The sequence below is a fragment of the Opisthocomus hoazin genome, chromosome 9, assembly GCF_030867145.1.
Source record: "Opisthocomus hoazin isolate bOpiHoa1 chromosome 9, bOpiHoa1.hap1, whole genome shotgun sequence".
NCBI lineage: Eukaryota > Metazoa > Chordata > Aves > Opisthocomiformes > Opisthocomidae > Opisthocomus > Opisthocomus hoazin.
In genome coordinates this window covers 32,689,596-32,710,204 of record NC_134422.1, presented here as the reverse complement: position 1 = coordinate 32,710,204, position 20,609 = coordinate 32,689,596, and the positions used below count along the sequence as shown (strand labels likewise).

Sequence of the window (20,609 nt, the reverse complement as noted above, 5' to 3'; positions counted from 1 at the left end):
AAATGAAGTACAGAGGTACTAGGTGTTTTGGGAGGCTGAGCACTGCTAAGAATTTGGTTTCAGATACTTTCAGATACAGGCGGACCCTGTAGCCTTTTGAGACTTAGCTATATATTTCCTTGTGATGGAATTAACAGTGGTACTCTTCCACTTTTAAAAAATCCCTTAAAAGTTGTTCAAAGACAATAAGTGGTCTGCTTGCCTCCACACTAACCTATCCTTCAGGATATTCTTACTTTGCATGGTGTCTCCCTTTCATTCCTTCTTTAGTTGCTGAAATGCTAAACTTCCACTATTTGCCTCATACACTTAAAAACCACATGGTTTTGTTCTTGTTCAAGCTTTAACCACCTAAGAAATCTCTGGAGTAAGCGGCGTCCATAGACAGTTGTGTTTTCAGAGAGTTCCTCTTTGACTTATTTTTAACTCCAACATTCCTGTGACAGTAGTGTTATGGTGCTACAGTACTGTTCTGAGCAGTGATCATTCAAAAAAAAAAAAAAAAGAAAGGGGGAAAACCCTCAGAAGAAAGCAGACAGACCAAAAGGTGAGGCAAATCTTGATCGTTTAACTTTCACCTCCTCCCATAATCTCATCTCTCCAAACATCCCTTGTACAATAACACTGACAGAAGATATAGAATAAATTCAGGCTTTGAGTTCTTTACTGTGTTCTGAAGCATTCATGTCCTTGGGAAATTGTTCCAATTTTTCTTTTCCAAATTTCAATGTATTAGGTCAAACCCTTCCCTTTGCTAGAAAAAAAAAATCACTTTAAAAAAACCACAAAGTAGCTTTTGGAAAACATTGAAAATGGAAAACAGAGCTTCATCTTCTCCCTTACATACTCTGCAGATCAATAATAATCCCACTGGATTTAAAAAAGCACAAAAGCAGTCCTGCTTTTGTATCAGAGGAGATTTGGAGAGTTAAATGTCACAGCAAAATCTTGCAAATGTTCCTGCATTTAAAAGGGTAAAAAAAAAAAAAGGTCATTGGTGAGAGAGAAGATGCTGGGATGAAGTTTTAAGTTGTTCAAAGAAGCCAGGCACAACAGCTCAGAACCGAGTGAAAGATTCTATCAGTTCTGAGATAGCTGGCATAACCTGCTACTAGCAAGCTTGGATGGGGTAGGAAGGGTCCCAGCCCACTAGCCTACATCTATTTATATAATTAACTGATGGAAATGGATGCCTGGGTACAACGGGTAACTGCCGTCTCTGCTCCATGCAGGCATCCCAGTGATATCAGTAAGGATGCTTGCACAGGCTGCCATGGTCTGCCTATTAGTGACCAAACTGAGGAGTCAAACTCTAATTTCGCTGGCTCCTCCTCAAACAAGGAAGGGAAAGAGTGAGGAAGACTCAATACAGAAACAAAAAGATGGAAAACACAGTAGAGGTGAAACAAATACAGCAAACACAAAAAAGCAGTAGCAACATGAAGACTAGTACCTGAGAGACTCTAGTGGCTTCTGCTAAGAATTTCTTCATTTCCTCTTCAGTGAATACTACATTCATTGCAGACCCACTGTGAGAATGACAAAGAAAAGAAAATAGGTCAGCTTCCCTCGTGACTTCAAGGGAGATATGAGACTGTTAGATACCACAGCACAGGGTTGCCAGCTCCCTTTGTATAACAGACTAGCCAAACAAGCTCCGGACTCCAATCACTTGCTCCACTCTTGACTGAAAGAAAGGCAGAGCTGGTACCTAATGAACCTGCATTATACTTCCCAGAGAAGACAGGTGAATTCCAGAAGCATAAGAAAGAATCAGATAAAGAACTGTGGCTGTGCAGCCTTAGCACTGCTGCCAAATCCCCTTGCTGACCCAAGCCTTCAAAGCATCCGCTAAGCTGGAAGAGATGGCTAGTCAGGCAGACAGCCCCACTAAGGACCCAGGCTTTCACCATATGTGCAGGTAAGCTGCGAGCTCAGGACAAAACAGATGCTTTACTCACTTTAGCCCAACTGCTCATCAGTGTCAGATGAAGCGAGCAATCCACAAGCCACTAGTGATGGTTGCAACAGTGTAAATGCAGATGAAAATGGGCTGTTCTTTGCTGGTCATTTCACTGTACCCCTTCCCTAACATCTTAGTCCTTAAGGGAGAGGCACAGCATATACAGAAACTATATCTGAAAGCTACTTTGAAATGCAGCTGTCAGTATATTAGAGAGGGGGTGAACATGGGTCGACAGTCACTGCAAAGATGTTACATTGGTCATTTCTACCATTGATGCTCAGCTTCCCCTTTGCTTTGGTGGGCAAGCCCAAAGAGGCTGTGGGTAAAAGTGGAGGAAGGATCTATCCCACCAAATCAGTCACTTTACATTAAGATAGACAGACACAAATACCTAGGTGACTATACGTACTGGACTACCTCTTCAGCTGATGTATATCAATAGAATTCAATTAAATCTATCGACCTATGTCAGTAGCACCACTGAGGATGTGAGCTGGTACCCACAGTACATAGCTACTGGGGAAATGCATTTAATTTTCCAAGGCAACTGGCAAATACTAAAGGTTGTATCTGTTGAAAGGATGAAGAAGTCTCTGCTGTTCTGCAAATAGAGGCCAGGCAGTGTGCTCTGCTAGGGCTTTCCACTTCTTGTTTCCTCAAGTTTGACATTCTGCAGTTTCATCTTTCCCCCTGAAGTCCCCATAACCTGTCCAAACACCCTTTAGCAAATACTTACATGGAAAGGGCCTATGCTGAATTTAATATGGCTAAAAGAAGTCCTCCGTAAAAATCTGGAAAATGACATCAGAAGCAGTTTCTAACTTCTCCTCCTGATCTGAGTGTTGTTTTTTAACTTTGCTTTGCAAACCCACTGCAAGTTTCAGAAACTGGATAGAAAAGTCACACTCAGCAGTCGCTTCTAAAGGATATTTGTGTGAGTGTTGAACATAAAAGAAATCCTTCTCCTTTTCTTCTTTATAAATAAAAAGATTTTTTTTTGCTCCCCTGAAAATTAATATTGTTCTGCTTCATTTTGATATGTCTCTCATATGAAAAGGATCCTATCTCAAATTTATTTTCACTTCTAAATTATGCCCAGTAAACTGCCTCTCTGTGCCTAGTCATCCAGCTATGAAGAAACCCCTCGCAGAGAAGTGTGATCTTTCAGAACATGCGAGCTTGCTGTGTGTATGCACTGGTGTAACTTCTTCAGAATGTCTAGCTGTTGGAAATGTGTGGCTCTGTACAATGTCTATTTAAAGAGAAGCAGCTGCCACAGCATAGGGACATAAAACATGCCTGGAAGCAGAGAAGCTTAGCAAATAAGAAACTGAATTCAAAAGATGCACTGTCATTTGCTGAAAATAGATGCCAGCCCCAATAAATTGCCTTAGCATGTTGCCTTCTGTTTTTCCTGGTGACAATCTTATGGCTTAATTGTACAGGTAGTAGTGTCAGGAACCGTAAGGAATATCGCAGATGGTTCATGGTTTTGGCCTTGAGACACGAAAAAGGTAATGCAGCTAAACAGACATTCTTATGATTATGTTCTACCTTTGATCTCTGCCTGATGGACATAAGGGATCCATTGGCTTCCTTTATTGGTTTGCGCAGTTGTCCCACCTGTTAAGACTGGCAGCTTTATGCCGCATGCACCTAGCATAGCGTTTTCCACACATCCCCTGAAATTACTCTCCCTTGTCTCAAAGAGGCTTTTGTAGTTCATATCCCCAGCCTGATGAGCTCTGATGGCTCAACCTTACCTCAGAACATAGGAAGGCCTCAGCAAACATGGGTAACTCACAGAGCTTGCAAATTCAACAGCATCTCTCTAAAGAAAGGGAGGAAAAACATGCTGTGAACAAGAAAATATTTTAAAGTCATACCAAAATTTCAACCCTAACTGCATTTGCACTTTACTAGCCATTAAGACTGGGGGCAGGCCAGGGGAGAATGTAGGGGACTACAGCCTGGGCTGAATGTAATATACAACTTTGCGGTTCCAGAGTCGTCATCTTCAGACTTCTCCAGTCCACAGAGCTTCACTAGGCAAAAAAAAAAGCAGTGCCAACACATCTCCATCCCTTTGCAATCTCCACCAGTCAGAATAGTTTTGAAGGCCATCAGGATGAAATAGAGTAGCTTGACAGTGGTGCTAACTTTTGCTGGGCATATACCCCATGTTGTGTAAAGGTGATTTAAAGACACTTCCTTTCCAGTTTCCATCCCACTCCCAGTGACACTATAGCATCGCTTAACATTGATCAAAAAGTTCTTCAACACTGGCAGTAAAAAACTGTCAAATATCTTTGGAATCTTGAAAGGTATCAGTAAGTCAGTCCCCCCGAGCAGATGCTCCTAACAAACCCCAGCCACTTCATCATTTCCTAGATGAACATCCTAACTTACCAGTGTGCTGACTGCCTTCCAGGGAGCCTGGGCCACATGCAGCTCATCCAGAACAGCTGAGAATATAGAACGATCTTCTGCCTGGTCAATCTGCAAAGGATTTGTGCCAAGGATCTTCACTCCACTCTGATGCAGGGGCACTGCCAAGTTGTTGGGAATCTGCCCACCTACAGAAATAATGCAACCACTGCATCCCTGTTGGCAGACAGAAGGGAGCACAGTCATGTCCAAGTTAGCTTAACACTAAGAGCTCTTATATTGAGGAATCCAATACTTAAATTGCATCACTTTTCAGGTTTCTATGAGCAAAGGCAGATCATAATTATGCTGATTCAGAGGCACCCAGGCTGCAAAGTGTGATTCGGACCCTGTAGCCTCTCTAGAACTGCAATATCCTCCTTGATGTCACTCAACAGACAGCAGTAACTGAAGGTCAAATCCCCCAGGAAACCACAGAAATCTGCAACGTTCACATGTCTTTTGACATCAAGTCAAGATTTTAACTTCTGCTAGAACCACAGACTGTTACCTTGCTTTCATGTCATGTTTAGTTGCTTCTGCTTTTGCAATGAGGATGAGAACTGAGCTGACGTGCTCCCTCGCATTGCAGAGGAAGGGCACTGCGCTATGAAAACTTCATATCCCACAGTAAAACTCAGAATTCCACTCAGTGGGGTCAGGTTTCTCTACACATGTGGACATGGACACCACCACTTCAACTGAGCCCCTTCCCATCCCCCCTGCTGCAACCTTTGGACACAGTACCACGAACAAACAAGAAGTTTTAGGTCCTCTTTCTTTCTCAGTCAAGCTCTTCTGAGAAAACAGACTCTCTCTTGCTCATGGTCAGAGACTTCCAGAGTAGCGGACATTCACATAAATTCTTTTCTACTACAGAATTGGAAGGCAGAAATTCCTAGCAGATAGGCAATGGGAAACAACTGGAATTCTTTTTTTTTTTTTTTATTTTTATTGTTATTTGCTAAGCAAACACCTTTTCCTAGCTCCAGACGCCAGTCTTTAAGGAGCACTTACTGCTGACCCCTTGCTGGCCTGTACAAAGCAAAGCAGAGTCTAGTTCAGCAGAGACCAATCCATCAGACAGCTCGTGGTGGTGAGCCAGCAGTGTGCCCTGGTTGTCAAAAAGGCCAATGGGATCCAGGGGTGCATCAAAAGGAGTGTGGACAGCAGGTCGAGGGAGGTTCTCCTTCCACTCTACTCTGCCTTAGTGAGGCCCCATCTGGAGTACTCTGTCCAGTTCTGGGCTCCCCACTTCAAGAAAGATGAGGAGCTACTGCAGAGAGTCCAGCGGAGGGCTACGAGTATAATGAGGGGACTGGAGCATCTCTCCTACGAGGAGAGGTTGAGGGAGATGGGCTTGTTCAGCCTGAAGAAGAGAAGGCTGAGAGGGGACTTAATAAATGCTTATAAATATCACAAGGGTGGGTGTCAGGAGGATGGGGCCAGACTCTTTTCAGTGGTGCCCAGCGACAGGACAAGGGGCAACGGGCACAAACTGAAGCAGAGGAAGTTCCAGCTGAACATGAGGAAGAACTTCTTCACTCTGAGGGTGACGGAGCACTGGGACAGGTTGCCCAGGGAGGTTGTGGAGTCTCCTTCTCTGGAGATATTCAAGACCCGCCTGGACAAGCTCCTGTGCAGCCTGCTGTAGGTGACCCTGCTTTGGCAGGGGGGTTGGACTAGATGACCCACAGAGGTCCCTTCCAACCCCGAACCTTCTGTGACCATTCTGTAATTACTACAGATACACGTAGCCCTTTATTTTAACTCATCATCATTATTCTTGCCTAGCTCCTCATTTCTGATAGTGCACTCGATAGTAACAAGTATTTCAGCTAAACTGTCATACATGCTCATTTCTATGCAAGTTATTTGCACAGAACCCCTAATGCTTTCAAGTACAATCTAATCTGGTGTGAAAGTTTTCAGTAGTAAAAAAAATCCCTTGGAGTACCTGCAACAATTATAAGGACATGAATTACATTTAGATTGTGTAATAATCGAGGGTAATTAAATAATGAGAACTTCTCTTCCAAATTAAAGCCAATAAAACTTTGCCCGAAGGAGAATCATACCCACAGTACAGCTGTAGTGAAGGGCTCTTTTGAACCAAATATGTTTTACACAGTTTTACCCACCTCTAACAAATGCCAAACATAAATCAAGTGATACATGGTTTGGCTCTATCTTTTAGAGTATCAATGTTCTTTTAATTAACTGTGTTTTTCCTGAAGAAGGTTAGCCCCACTGGCATTCCTGGAAGAGGAACTTCTTAATGAGGGATTTAAAGGGATTTAGAGTGCCAGATCTGCAAGCTGAGAGCAGGATGGACTAGAAGCGACTAAGGAAAAACAGAAGATAAGTGCCAGTACAAACCCCATTCAACTTTAATGTGGTTAATTTCCTACCATAATAAAAAGCCACTTAAAAAGCCTGGAATTTAAGAAGCACTTATTATCCTAAGATCTACAATACTACTATTTGCTGCTAATATACAGTGTTGGAGACAATTTTTTTTTCCTTTACACCATGCAGTCACTTACAGGATAGCATGCTGCTGCTGGCCAAGAGGAACTATGTGCAGGAGCTTAGGACAGGGAGTGAAAAATGCCTTATTAGTAGAGGGTAGAGCAAGGACAGAGGCTATTTTGTGGTCACATGGGGTTGTCTCATGGCATCGGAGCTCACCATCTCCAACTCAGATGAAAAGTCTGTTCCTTACTGCTTCCAGACCCATTCAAAATACAGTACTTGTTTCTAGTTCCTGGACACCTTGTCACTCCACATGGATGAGAACCAGACAATGAATAAAGCAAACTCCTCCTTGCAGCTTGGAATGGTTCCTGTTTGACAACAAGTCCACCTAGCTTTTCTGCCAAGGTTAACAAACATCTTAATCTATCCTCAGCACACTTGAAATGCAAATGTCCCAGCTAACAGCATCTCTTTGGCTGCTACTTGTTCCTTCCTTTAAAACAAGTCTAGTCACTGAGCCTCTAAAATCCAAATACTGCCTGCATCAAAGTTGGGATGGCATTAGGGACTCCAGCCCCAAGGAGACAGAGGAGATGGCTTATTCAATCAGATAGCAAAGAATCATATACTCATTTTTACTCAAAAAGAATCATAAATTGAGACCCAGCTGCTGCTTACTACTTCTTTAAAATTCTGCTGTTATTTCCCAAAGCAAGCTCCAGTCCAAAGAGCAGCCCACTGCTCTGCTAGGGAACAGGACTGCTCCACTGAGAAATGTGGGCAGACAGAAATGGACTCGACTGCATACCTCTTTGTCATCAGCCATATTTTAATTATAAAGAAAATGAATAACATCCTTGCCATTAGGTATCTTTAAAGTACACGCGATACATAATCTAGTGAAAGAAGCCTAGAGAGAATGATTTTCCCCTTTATAACAGAAATCACTCTTTTTATTACTAACTTGCTTTTATGTCATTAGTAATAGAGTTGGGTTTTCTTTTTTTCCCGAGTTTGAAAACAAATTAGACCATTAAAATCGTACCTAAGAGCCTCCTTTAGTTTTATGAATTGTTTCAAAATGATCCTAGAAACCGAAAAGGCATCAGAAGAGGCCCTCAAGCTGACAGATATTAAAACAAAAAGGGACCATCTTCTCTGGAAACACAAAGCCAATAAATCTGAGGGAAGAATTTTTTTTTTTTCATTATTATCCTCAGAGACTACCACCTAACTTTGCACATTCACAGTAAACTAAACTTCCCTCCAATGGATGGCTCTGTTGTGCAAAGTTCAGTCTCCAGTGAGTCAGAACAGCTGTGAATGTCGACTGGAAAGGGAGCAGTAAAAGGGGACACAAGGGAGAAAAAGAGGATGGACAGCTGAGTACATCCTTGGGACAGGACTGTGCAAAGCTGTGAGCAGCTCTTGGTAGGCAGGTTCCAGCCCCTTCAGTCTCCTTGGTAACCTTGCTCCTCAATGCAGCCTAACCTGTCAAACTGGAAAAACTGGGACAAGTCAGGCACCTATTTATTTGAGCTTAAGAGTTGCCCATGGTTTGCTGCTAATCCTAACAATGTTTAGGGAGTTGATGTATCATCTATACTGAGGCAAAGGGATATATCCATTGTTTTCTGATGGTTCTACAACTACCTGAAAGGAGATTGTAGTGAGGCAGGTGTTTGTCTCTTCTCCCAGGTAACTCGCTGTAGGATGAGAGGCAATGGCCTCAAGTTGCATCAGGGGAGGTTTAGATTGGATATTGGGAAAAATTTCTTTACTGTAAGAGTGGTCAGGCATTGGAATAGGCTTCCCAGGGAGGTGGTTGAGTCACCACCCCTGGAAGAGTTCAAAAAACATGTAGACGTGGCACTTCAGGATACGGTTTAGTAGGCATGGTGGTATTGGGGGGATGGTTGGGCTCCATGATCTTAGAGGTCTTTTCCAACCTGTGATTCTATGATTCTATCTACGGTTTGCTAATGATACAGGACTTTTCAGAGTATTTGCCACTGTTCATTACACATTGGAACACTTGAGGAGGCTAAAGAGCAGGAGAGTTTAAAAGATCAGTCTGAAATCTTGGCACTATTCATGCTTTGTATATGAAGCTGGGAGAGATGCTTATCTGCAGGATCTCTAGCGAATCTCAGAATCAGATCCTGATTTTTTTAACTTGATGATTTCCTTAGGGAGTGACTTCCAGCTGCATTTACCTGAGGAAGTATTCTGTTCAAAGGATATTAGCATTTGGCTCACTCATTTTTTAAAAAATGACATATAGCAAATAATATATGTTAGACTACTCTCTGCTGGAGGTCTGGATTCTGTCCCCAGGTCTGCCTATGTCCTTTTGCATGACACTGTGCAGTCTCTCTTTGCCCCAGAGACTCAGATTCCCTACTTGCAAATTAGGCATAATGACACCATTCCCTTTTGTCGCTACTTAAGAAAAGTGTTCTAAAAGAGATGAGTAGTTATTCATCTTGGGATTTATTAGAGAGAACAACCCTAACGTTGGATGTTTAGGCTCAGCCCCTGATGGCTTTAACACCTCCAGAGCAAGCATCAAATTTCTTGCTTTCATACCCAAGTCAGAATAGCAGAATCCTCTGCTAACTCCCAGCTATCTCTCTTCTCCTCCTTATTATTCTTTTATTCCCACCACCTCAGCTCCTGCTGCCTCCTCCCTGCCCTCTCTCCTCTCATGATCACTTTTTGGTTTACTTCACAAGTGGGACAGGCCAAAAATGTGCCCAGAAGCGTGAGCACAGCCAGCTGATGAGCACAGCTAGCTGAGCCGGGGAAATTGCTAACGGAGCACCCTTTCCTTTCAGCTCTGGGTACCACAGGATACTGCTGTTAGACCTTGAGATCTGCCACACCTCTCATTAAACTCAGCAAGCCCTTTGTGACAAGCAGGATAATGCAAGTTTCAATATGTATGCATTATTCTTTTCACATATTTTCCTTACCCAACTTGCTAATTACTAGCACTACGTGTTTAAATGAGGAGTTGCTCCCTCATCACCTGTCTCTACCTTCTCTTTGATCTTGCAGTAATTAGATGCTGTTTCATCAGTGTTATTTGTCTGACAAACTTTCACTCCAGTTTCCTCCATGCCCCAAGTTCAGAAATTCTGTTCTGCTCACGTAAACAAGATTTCAATGCTTGCAGATCTGAGCCTTATGGATAATCCTAAAACATTCAAAAACCAGACTTTAAGACTCCAGAGAGCCATCAGAGTCTTTTGGCCTGTCCTAAATCTATGCTTTCCAATAACAGTTTCCGTTGTTATGAAAATTTAAAGAAGATGTAAAACCACATATACAAATATGAAAGTATGAACATGCAGTCTAAAAATGGTCCTAGGCAGTATTTTGAAAATGGTTTAAGAACAGAGCCCAGAGACCGGGACTTGAGGTCTGATGTGCTTTTGCTTGGTTCCAAATTTGGGAATGATCAAAATGTAGCCAGGTTATAAAATCACTTCAGAAACTTGCACTCATTCACAAAGGAGATGAGAACAAATCGTCATATACTGTGAAAAAGAGCCAAAAAAAAATGATCATGAGTTTAACAAGAGCTAGGTTCTGCAAAGTTACTTGAGCAAGTTACACAGCCAACTCACACTGAATTTCAAGGAAGACAAAGTTCCTATAAGCACCTTTGAAAGCCTCCAAAACAAATCCAAGATGAGTGTGTTACCAGTTAGAAATCAACATTTTCCGTCTTGGGACCAGTCATCTACATTACATACCCTCCCGTTCCCAAATCTGTCGGGACTCTTCCCCATCTTTTAGTATCAGAACTTCTGAACACTTTAAAAATCCTAACAGACAAGGGCAATGTCTGGATCAGGAGCTGGAATTGTTTCGGCTTGATGGCAATTCGAATGCCCCTTTCTGATGGGTCTGCCTGCACGCTGGACCACATCCACCACATTGTCACTGTACTGCAAGGCCAAGACTGCAAGTTCTTGAGCACACATTAGCATTATGTACATAATTTGTTCTCCTGCTTCATGGGGAGCAATGTATTTAAAGTCAAAGATATGCTTAAGTGCTAAAGCTGAGCACTACAAGGGCAAAACAATTTGTGCAATAAATGATTGTGCAGCAAATTAAATCTGCTTGTAAATATTGCACAATATGGCATCTTGTAAAATAATTTAATATTTATTTGGCATTCATTATTGAGCAGTCTGCTAGGAACATCAGCTATGTGTAAAATGCAACATTGGTATCCAAATCAAACAGCTTTTGCTAGCAAGCTCTGCCCTCTCGCCCCCAGCTGTTCTGCCACTGCAAGCTAGTGACATGAATCCTGAAAAGTTTGGTTTGCTTCATGGCTTTTTATTGTGCTTCCATTTTTCTTTACCTCACATTGGTAGATGTCCAGGATCCTTTCCAATGACAGCTCCTCAAAGTACAGTCTGTCACACTCATCAAAATCTGTGCTCACTGTCTCTGGGTTGCAATTCACTACGACTGTCTTGTTGCCAAGCTGACGCAGCGTGCGGATACTGGAGACAGCACACCAATCAAACTCCACGCTGCTGCCTGCCAGGAGACAAAAAAGTGGGCAAGGAAAGGAAGGATGTAGAGAAGAAAACATAAACAGACGTTCTCCATACTCCAGGTTAAAACAGAAAAAGGGAAAAAAAAAAAAGCATTGCCTCCTGTCAGCTCAGAGCAAGAAATCTAATTGTCCTTCCATGGAAACTAATCATCCACAAACGTGAGCCTCTAAACACAACAGGTACGTTAGCTTAGCTGCTCAGGAGTGACAGGCCTCTCTGACATGTCTGTCATCCCACGCTCATAAACCCTCATGTCTGCTCTTGCTGCCCATCCAGATACCTCTGCCTCCCAACCAACTTGCTCTGAGATAAGCTTAAGAGGCAGAAGCTTAGAGGTGACCAAACTGAGGGCCCATTATTATAAGACAGTGCTGTTTACTCCAGGAAACATGAAGCACAGATGGAGTTTAAAGAGAAGACTGAAGTGTTTTTTCACCTTCCAGAAGAGCAGAGTACAGCGAATCTAACAACAGAAAAATTACAACTCAGTGGGTTTGACCTTCCTGTGTGCTGACTCTAGATAACGCAAATCGGTAGAACAACACTTTTAGAGCCACTCTGTGATCCTTTTATCTTGGTTTAAAGGCCACAGTGACTACGGCAACATTGTGGAGCAAGCACATCTCACTGTGCTGAACCCTGAGTAAGCACTGTGGCCATCTCTACAGGAAAGCGGCACAGAAGGAGCCACCCAGGGCTTAGGAGAGCACCAGGCATGGTGCTTGGTCCTGGGCAAGTTGCAGGACTTGGGACGTGGGCAACACTGCATGCTTCAGGCAACGCTGGAGTCCAGACTTGTGCTAACAGCTACTGTCCCATAAAATTCTACGCTCAAATATCTGAGAGGGGTACCATAAGCAGAGAATGATGCATACTAAAAATCATCATTGAATGGTTATGCTTACAGACTACAAGAAAACCTTGGCCTTATCATGATGTGTTTATATTACATGATCATTAACCACTGATATCATTATTTTTATATATAGTTGTATGACAAGATACATGGGAAATTCAGGCTGTGCCTGATTGCTGCTACCTCAACCTAGTCAACAAGCAGATGGCTGTCACAGGTCACTCACTAACAGGCACACAATTTATCTCCCTACTTTGGTCAAACAGGAACCTCAAAATATGCCTAGGCCTCAACTAAAACCCCACAGAAGAGAGAGGGAGGTCAAATCTGAAACTGGATGATTCCCAGAAGGGTCAGCAGATGCTCTTTCACTTTTTGTATTCCACTTCTCTTATTCAGGTATTCTTCTATACATAAGAAACCTCAACTTTGGAACACAACCGTCATGTGGAGTCCCGTCTGACTGCTTTAGATACAACCTGGGAAAACAGCTGAACACTTCTAAGTGTACTCCAGCCATATGCAGTAATGGTCATGGCCAAACAGTGGGAAAACAGAGGACAGCAAATAATTAGTAATACTAGTAATGACTGTTGTAACATAGACAGACACTGCTCCTCAGAAGATAATTACTACAGCAATGCAGGCATGTTTTTGAACTCACTTTCAGGTTTCACTCATGTTAAACCTACGTGCACACCTTAAATTTACAGAGCATTCTGCTGGTCCATGCCATTGGTGGAACAGCTTATTGATACTGCTCTCAGGGCTGACTTTCACACAAACAAACCTCGCTTCCAGGATAGCAGACACCCTCCTGGCAGCAAGTGAAGAGTAAGCATTGCCTTGAATATATGAGCAATACCCCCGCGGAGCACAGGTCAGACACTGCAGCTCAGGCTCCCAGTGAGCCAGAGGTCTTTACACGTGCATGAAAGGTGCGTCAAAGCAAATGCTGAAGTTCAAGAGTGTCCAACTGTACCAGTTCCCATAGTGTTTCTCTTTGGCATATTAGTTAACAAGAACAAGAAAGCTTCAAAAAAACCAGACACTTCAGTTTGGATATTTTTTTTTTTATAATACAGAATATAGCACATCTTTTGAAGCGACCTCATACTTCCCCCAAATAATTTTATTTCTTTGCATAAGTGTCAACATATCCAGGATTTTCCTGTAATATATTTCAAAATATTTTCAAATAAAACTAATCAGTTTTTTTTTTTAATCTAAAACTCAGTTTTCACAAAGGAAATAAGAATCTTGTTTAAAAAAAGAAAAGTAGTGTTGCATGTTTAACTTCCATCCACATTATTTAGCTCGTTCTGATCTGTTCCTGGTTTGTAAATGTAAATCCACAGGGAACACTGAGTTGATCCCACTGAATTATGATTACAACTCTGAAAGCATAGAGGAAAAGCATGCTGCTTACTTGCCTTCAAAGGATAATAAAAGGTAAAAAAAAAAAAAAAAAAATCTTTCAGAGGTGCAAGTAATGGTTTCCTTTAGGAGCTTTTATTTAGTTGCAGCCTCTTCCAAAGATTGTCTTGATCTCATCAAAGCTACAGAATAGGTAAGACCAAGATCAGACCTGTATGTCTAATCTACGGAATTAGGAGTTTTAGGTGAACACTGCAAAATGTATTCACATACTTTCAATCAAGTTACTAAACAACACTGTCATCCTTTTTAAGTTCATTTTTTGTAACCATGCTACACAGCATGTTGACTGGCAGCAGTGTTCACAAAAAATAAGCATAATCATGGAGTATTCCTCCTGATTTCACTCATCTCAACATTCATACTGAAAACAGAGTTCAAAAAGACACATCCTCCAAACAGCAGCAGGAGTGTAACACATGACCTGTCCATCCAAGCAAAACAAATGGATGCAATTTTAAATTTCAGCTTTCAAGAACCATCACCACTATTTTTGAGATGCAGAGCAAAAAATATTTCTGAATAATAAGCAATTTTTTTCTTGTCATTAATTGCAAGCTATTTGGAAGGATCTATGAAAAGAAAAAGTGAAAGTCATCATATACAGAATTCAGCAGTCTGTCTAACCAGTACTCATAGCCATGAGGAAACTCTTATGCTGCATAATCATCCGAGTGGGCTGAAAAACCGTCACACAGAGAATTGCTTATACAAAAGCAGCTAAAGATATCAAAATATTTTCATAGTCGCATATACTTACAGAAGTAAAATGCACAGTATATAACAACATAGTCATGAGCTGGCAGTAAATGTATAAGATAGGTCTGGGAGCAACAAACCTCTGTACAGGGTATCAGGTTGTCAAGACCTTAACATGTGCAAAAAGTAAGATTAAAAAAATTCCCTAAAACTTTGTGGAAATCATAACTAACTGACAAGTAAAAAGTAATAAAATTCTCCTGTTTTTTCCAGAGTGCCAAATGAAGTCCCCAAGCAAGTATAAAAGGCAAACTTTGTGTTAGGAATTGATGTCCTGTGCACTGTGCTCTGGAGGGTTTTGTCATCGTATGAGAAGAGGAACAAATGAACCACAAGAATATCCAAAGAAGGCTCAAGGGTGCAAGGAGAACAGAGGAATTGTAAGAAAGATTTACCTATGTGATATGGTCCACAGCCCAATACCATCACTCCACAGTCATCAAATTTTACATCATGTTCCTGAGAAGGGAGGGAGAAAAGTCATTAGGATCTGTACTCCACAGCACCTAACTCCATGCTTTGCAGAATAGACAGTTCCTGGTGCTCAGCCCATATCCAACAGTCTGATCTTTCAGGGCTCAAGTCTGATCTCATTTCCTGCAGTGTAAATCAAGTGCAACTCTACTGGAATTAGTGTTGCTGCACCCAAACCAAAGGAAACACAGCACTTCAGATTTGGCTATTTGAGCAAGCTAAGGAGCTGTTAAGTTTCACATAAAAATGAATGCTAGGATGAGTGAAACATGAGCTCTGCACTCCCAGCATCTGACCTGTGCACAGAGGATGCAAATACAGGTGATAAAGGGCAGGATTTTAACAACATAAGGGCATTAACGCTAAATGCACTGGATCAGTATTTGAGCAAGACAAAGTTCCAGGCCTGCTGTAAGGGGATTATATGTAACACCATCCAAAATAACTGCTACAGAGACCTAGACACCTGCAAGATGTCCAGATATAACGCAGCATAGGGGAAAGAGGTCAAACTAGACAGCAATGTGTCTGTTGTTTCTGAAAGTGCCTACCTGCCCGTTGTATGTGACGTAGAGGTAATTAGTTACCGCTGGGTATTCTGCTGCCAGTGTGTCGATCTGTATGGGGAAGAAGAGGAGGGATTGTGTCTTGGCCAGCGCAAGATCCTTCTCACATGCAGGTGTTATGGGGTTTTCTTTTCCCTCTTTCCTTTTCTACTCCTGTTTCTGTTCTAGTATTTTCCCTTCTTCAAAAGGAGGTGATCTGAACTCTTATATGCTGGCAACACAACATATGGCTGGCCTTCCCCCCAGAACTTACAGTTCAGTCAACAGGAGAATCTACCATCTCTTTCTAAGATGCAGTTTTGGCTCCACACCTCTTTGGTAAAACACCTTCACAGCCCAGTAACTTTCCCCATCCATCCGTTCTTGCCAAGGCCCTCATTCTTTAGTTAGTTTGGTAGCATTAATTACACAGATCTCCATTCCTCCACGTCCTCCTGTACTCTTCAGCTGCGCTGTCTGGGATCCTCATGCTATACTCTTGACCCCATCTTACCCCCACACTGAATACAAACACCCACACAATATCACTTTGAGATCACGCCGAGTAGCAGCCAGCTGTGCAAGTACTACATATTTATATTACAATATAACTCATGCTTTGATAATTAAATGTTACACAAAGCAAAAGTGATTTTCAGCCACCCCTCATATGTAGTTTTCAACAATTTCTTATGTAATTAGTCATCACAGAGCCCAGAAGAACAATTTGCCGACTAGGCTGTTCACAAACTATTTGTGTCAACTACTTATTGCATGTTATACTTGGTAACTAGTCCATCCAGGTCACCAGCAATTGCTGAAGTTCCCTGAAGGAACAGCTGAAATATTTCTACATAGAATACTGATCAGGGAACAATATTGAAGCAGTCCTGACATGAATTTTTGCATTCTATACTACTTAAAAATCTGTTCAATCTTCAAGTATTTTCAAGAATCCTCACTGGCTGTCCAAATGCGTGTGAATAATGAAGACTGTGACCTTACGTCATTAGCACTATGTGTCTGCTGCTCATTACTGTTGCTAATACTGCAACTTATACTTCATGGCTTAAGGAGAAACATACACTTTGAAGCCACAAGCACGGGTATAAGCACAATGACCTTCTTAAGAGTACCTTGGCAAACAAATCAATCCAGCACTGCAGTGCCATATGCAGCTGAAAGAATGCAGTGCAAGACCAGGCATGTTCCTGTGGGCCAGGTGGGGACATACAGAAGGAAAACAGCAGCTGCGGAACAGAAGGAGATTTGGCACCTGGAATTGGGCCTGAGGATACAGACGGACTCTTTCATAAACAGTCAGTAGTTTGTGTTGGGGTTTTTTTTCTCCTTTAGGGTATAAAAACCAGCTGGTGGCAGTTTTAATACCAACAGGCTTAAATGCAGCACCAGAACACCTAGCAAAGCACTCATGACACTGCCATGAATATTAGATAAGCTCATTATGCTCGTGCTACCACAATGAATAGCAAATGAACCCATAGCAGGACACTTCAAATAAAGTGTTACCCTGTAAAAAGTTGCTACCAAGAGAAAAGGCATATGACACTTCTTATAGTCACACTGTGGTGGGCCAGCATTCTCAGCCTTTTCATGAAGCCAGGTAGCTGTGTTTCCCCCTCAATCACACAGAATATGAACAAGAATATTCTGAGCCTCTCTTTGTGGATGTTTATGTAATTACATTGATGCCTGCAGCGCAGAAGTAACAGCTACGTGAGTGAAATCTGTTCGCCTTTAATGTCAACATCAAAACTCCCACGGATGTTAACAGAGCCAGGGGTTCCACTTTGTTTACCTCAGCTGTTTCTACAGGCATGGAAGTCTCCTGCTCCTTGCACTCATGGAGGCCCCCACCACAAACAGCAATATTTGTCACGTACCTGTTTCACCCAGGGCACTATACTCTTCCTCAATCTCAGCTGACGGCACTGGACTTCAGTCAGCCTCAGACATTTCCCAATCTGTTTGTCTGAGAATCCAATCTGTTTGGCTCTTCTCAGTGTCTCTTCTGGAACTGTTTCACTGGGGTTGAATAAGAAAAACACCTCTGCATGAGGCTTTACAGGAATACTTAAAAGATAAATGAGTGCTTGTCTTATATACTATATCGAGTTGATATAGGATCATAGAATCATTTTCATTGGAGGACACTGCCAAGATCATAAAGTCCAACCATTAACCTAACACTGTCAATTCCACCACTAAACCACCTCCCTAAGCTCTGCACCTATACATCTTTTAAATACCTCCAGAGATAGTGCCTCAACCCCTTCCCTGGGCAGCCTGTTCTAATGCTTCATAACTCTTTCAGAGAAGAATTTTTTCCTAATATCCAATCTGAACTCCCCTGGCGCAACTTGAGGCCATTTCCCCTTGTCCTATCAATAGTTACTCGTGAGAAGAGACCAACACTTACCTCACCACAACCTCTTTTCATGTAGTTGTAGAGAGCAATAAGGTCTCCCCTCAGCCTCCTCTTGTTCAGACTGAACAGCCCCAGTTTCCTCAGCCACTCCTCATAAGACTTTTGTTCTAGCCCCTTCACCAGCCTCGTAGCCCTTGTTTGGACACACTCCAGCACCTCAATATCTTTCTTGTAGTGAAGGGCTCAAAAATGAACACAGTATTCAAGGTGTGGCCCCACCAGTGTCAAGTACAAGGGGATGATCACTTCCTTACTCTTGCTGGCCATGCTATTCCTGATGCAAGCCAGGATGCTATTGCACATAAATGCAAAAAAAGGAAGAAGACCCAGCTAAGCTACGCAATCTTCATACGTAAAAGATCTTTTTTTTGCACTGGATGCCCCCTTCCTAAACATCTATAAGGTAAAGACTACAGGCAGACTGCTATGCTAGGAAGTGAAACACTTTTTATCCTTACATTTTTGAGATGGGAATGAGTGACTCATGATGAGGTCCATCATCTCCCATTCTCCGCCAGGACAGTACAGGGTCACTGTGTCCACAACAATTGTATGGTCATTTACCATTACAGCCTCCACAGAGGACCTACAGTGATTCCTTTCTTGGATTTAGTATGCTCACACCTCCATGCCCAAACTTTAACTCAGTCTCTCCCTTACATTCCTCTGCTCAGTCTAAATTTTAAAATATAGGCCTCACCAGACTGAGCTGGATCAATAATCATGTATGTACTTGCATCTCCTGCCTCTCATTGCAGCTGTCTGCTCCATGCAAAGGCATGAAATTCCTGAAGCTCTAGGATGAGCCATTCAGAGGCATAACTGTCCCTTGACCCCGCTGAGCTGGGGGACAACTTGCCTGAAAACACTACAGTGTCTCCCAAACAAGCCCTTCTTTCTGTTGTTGAGGATGCTCTGTCTACCTTCAGAAATGGCCAGTCTTTTGAAAAAGCATCTGACTTCAGAGATGCATAGTAAGACATGGTCTTCAGAGGGTCACATGCAAGGTAGGTTTTTCCTTCTGACAGTCTCAAGTATACTTTTTTCTGTATCCTTTGTGCTGCTTCTTGCATTATGAAAATAGGGAGAGAGGGCTAGACAGGGTAAAGCAGGGGCACCTTTTTGATTTCGTATTTGCAAACCAGGGTGTCTCAATACTTTCATATGTTCTTGTTCTCCTGGTTTTGCTTTTCAGGAGTCCTAGTTTTTGCTGTTTATTTCAAATGCATTGCTTTCCCCAGCCACTTCTGCAGTTCAACAGTTTCTTGCCCATTTTGCTTTTGAGTTTTTCATCTTCTCCATGCTTCCTTTATTCCCTCCACTTTTTTCTGTCCCACACTATCTTTATTCCACTTTATTTTGAATCCACCTAGTTTCTGCCTGTCTCTGTTTCTAAGCTACCTTTTCTAAGCTTAGCTTTTGCAAAAACATAAAAAAGCCTACATATTTTTATCAGCACTTCTGCTTTTCATTTTCATTGCCAAGAACATCCTTGCTTGCCCAGTAAATCAATATTTTATGAGCAAGCAAGCTCTGAATCCGGAAAAAGGAAACGATTAAAAAACTAGCAATTTTCCTAAATCAGAGCTTTTGAATCATGTTCTTTGCTTGATGGTATTCTTAAATAAATAGCATTATGTTATTTGAGTGGGAGGAGAGGGGTAAGGCTACTTTATTGGAATGTGTCAGGAAGCTGAAGCATGAAAGAGAGTCATTGGATTGAATTTTCCACTCTGGCTTAGGCACAGAGCAGCTCTGCTACCCTCAGTGAAGTCAGGCTAGTGTGAGAGTCAGGCTAACAGGTGAGAGTCACAGAAATGTCAAACCAGTAGTTCTGAGAGCAGAACTGGGGACCAGAAACTTCTGTGTTCAAATCCCTGCGTAGATGGGTTTTCCTCTACGAATTCTCCAGTGCCACCTCTCCTTCCCCTGCAATAAGAGAACAGCGTGCTCCACCTGTCTTCAATAGTATAGCAGACAGCTAGTGAGGATTTGCAGAAAGGAAATGCTCGCTGTAACTGCTATCCTCTGCACTGTGTCCCAGCCAAGCATTAACAACCAGCCTGCTCTGCCATCAGGGGACTCCAGGCAGGAGTACCACCTACATCCTTGATCTTCTCCACAACCCCTCCACCTTATCACCCCAGCAGATCCTGCTCTTTGCTATTTTCAGAAGGAAACAGTCCTGCCTAATCCAGCAGGTCGAGCTTCCCAGGTTTTGGATTTAGTTCTGGGTGTAGAAAGACTTCCTAAAATAAGATCCACTTTGCAGCACCACAACAGGTACATTAAAGCTTGCAGTTTCCATGTACTAACTCCTACACCGCAAAACTCCTCTGTTTCTCCTCAGCCCTTTCTACTTCCTGATCTCAGCTCAGAGGCAGGACTTCTTGCACAAAGCATGAACACCAGAACAGAAGGCACAGATGGGTGTCTTACAGGAGGAAACACAGCAAGCAAAACCTGCCAGCTCTGTGGCAAAAGAGATTCTAGCCGTCACTGGCTATTAGGAGGAATGCAGCCACAGTAGATTTCTCTCCTAGATTCAGCATTGGCTCAGTACGAGTGAGTAGACCTGATGACCCCAAGAAAATGAGCCTGTTTCAGTGCAGTTTTCTTCCTTGCTCTCCCTCCC

At 42.4% G+C, this 20,609-nt stretch overlaps 1 protein-coding gene across 1 annotated transcript in view; it reads right to left on the bottom strand.

Annotated features, from left to right (window-relative positions):
* CPS1 (carbamoyl-phosphate synthase 1) overlaps positions 1-20,609 on the bottom strand; it is a 105,206-nt gene that overhangs the window by 22,797 nt on the left and 61,800 nt on the right. Inside the window, exons 22-28 of the mRNA XM_009944634.2 lie at positions 17,430-17,571; positions 15,532-15,597; positions 14,902-14,965; positions 11,253-11,434; positions 4,376-4,570; positions 3,730-3,797; positions 1,454-1,529 (exon numbers count right to left, since the gene is read on the bottom strand). Of these exons, the coding sequence (XP_009942936.1) occupies positions 1,454-1,529; positions 3,730-3,797; positions 4,376-4,570; positions 11,253-11,434; positions 14,902-14,965; positions 15,532-15,597; positions 17,430-17,571 (793 nt within the window). The remainder of the gene's footprint in view (positions 1-1,453; positions 1,530-3,729; positions 3,798-4,375; positions 4,571-11,252; positions 11,435-14,901; positions 14,966-15,531; positions 15,598-17,429; positions 17,572-20,609) is intronic.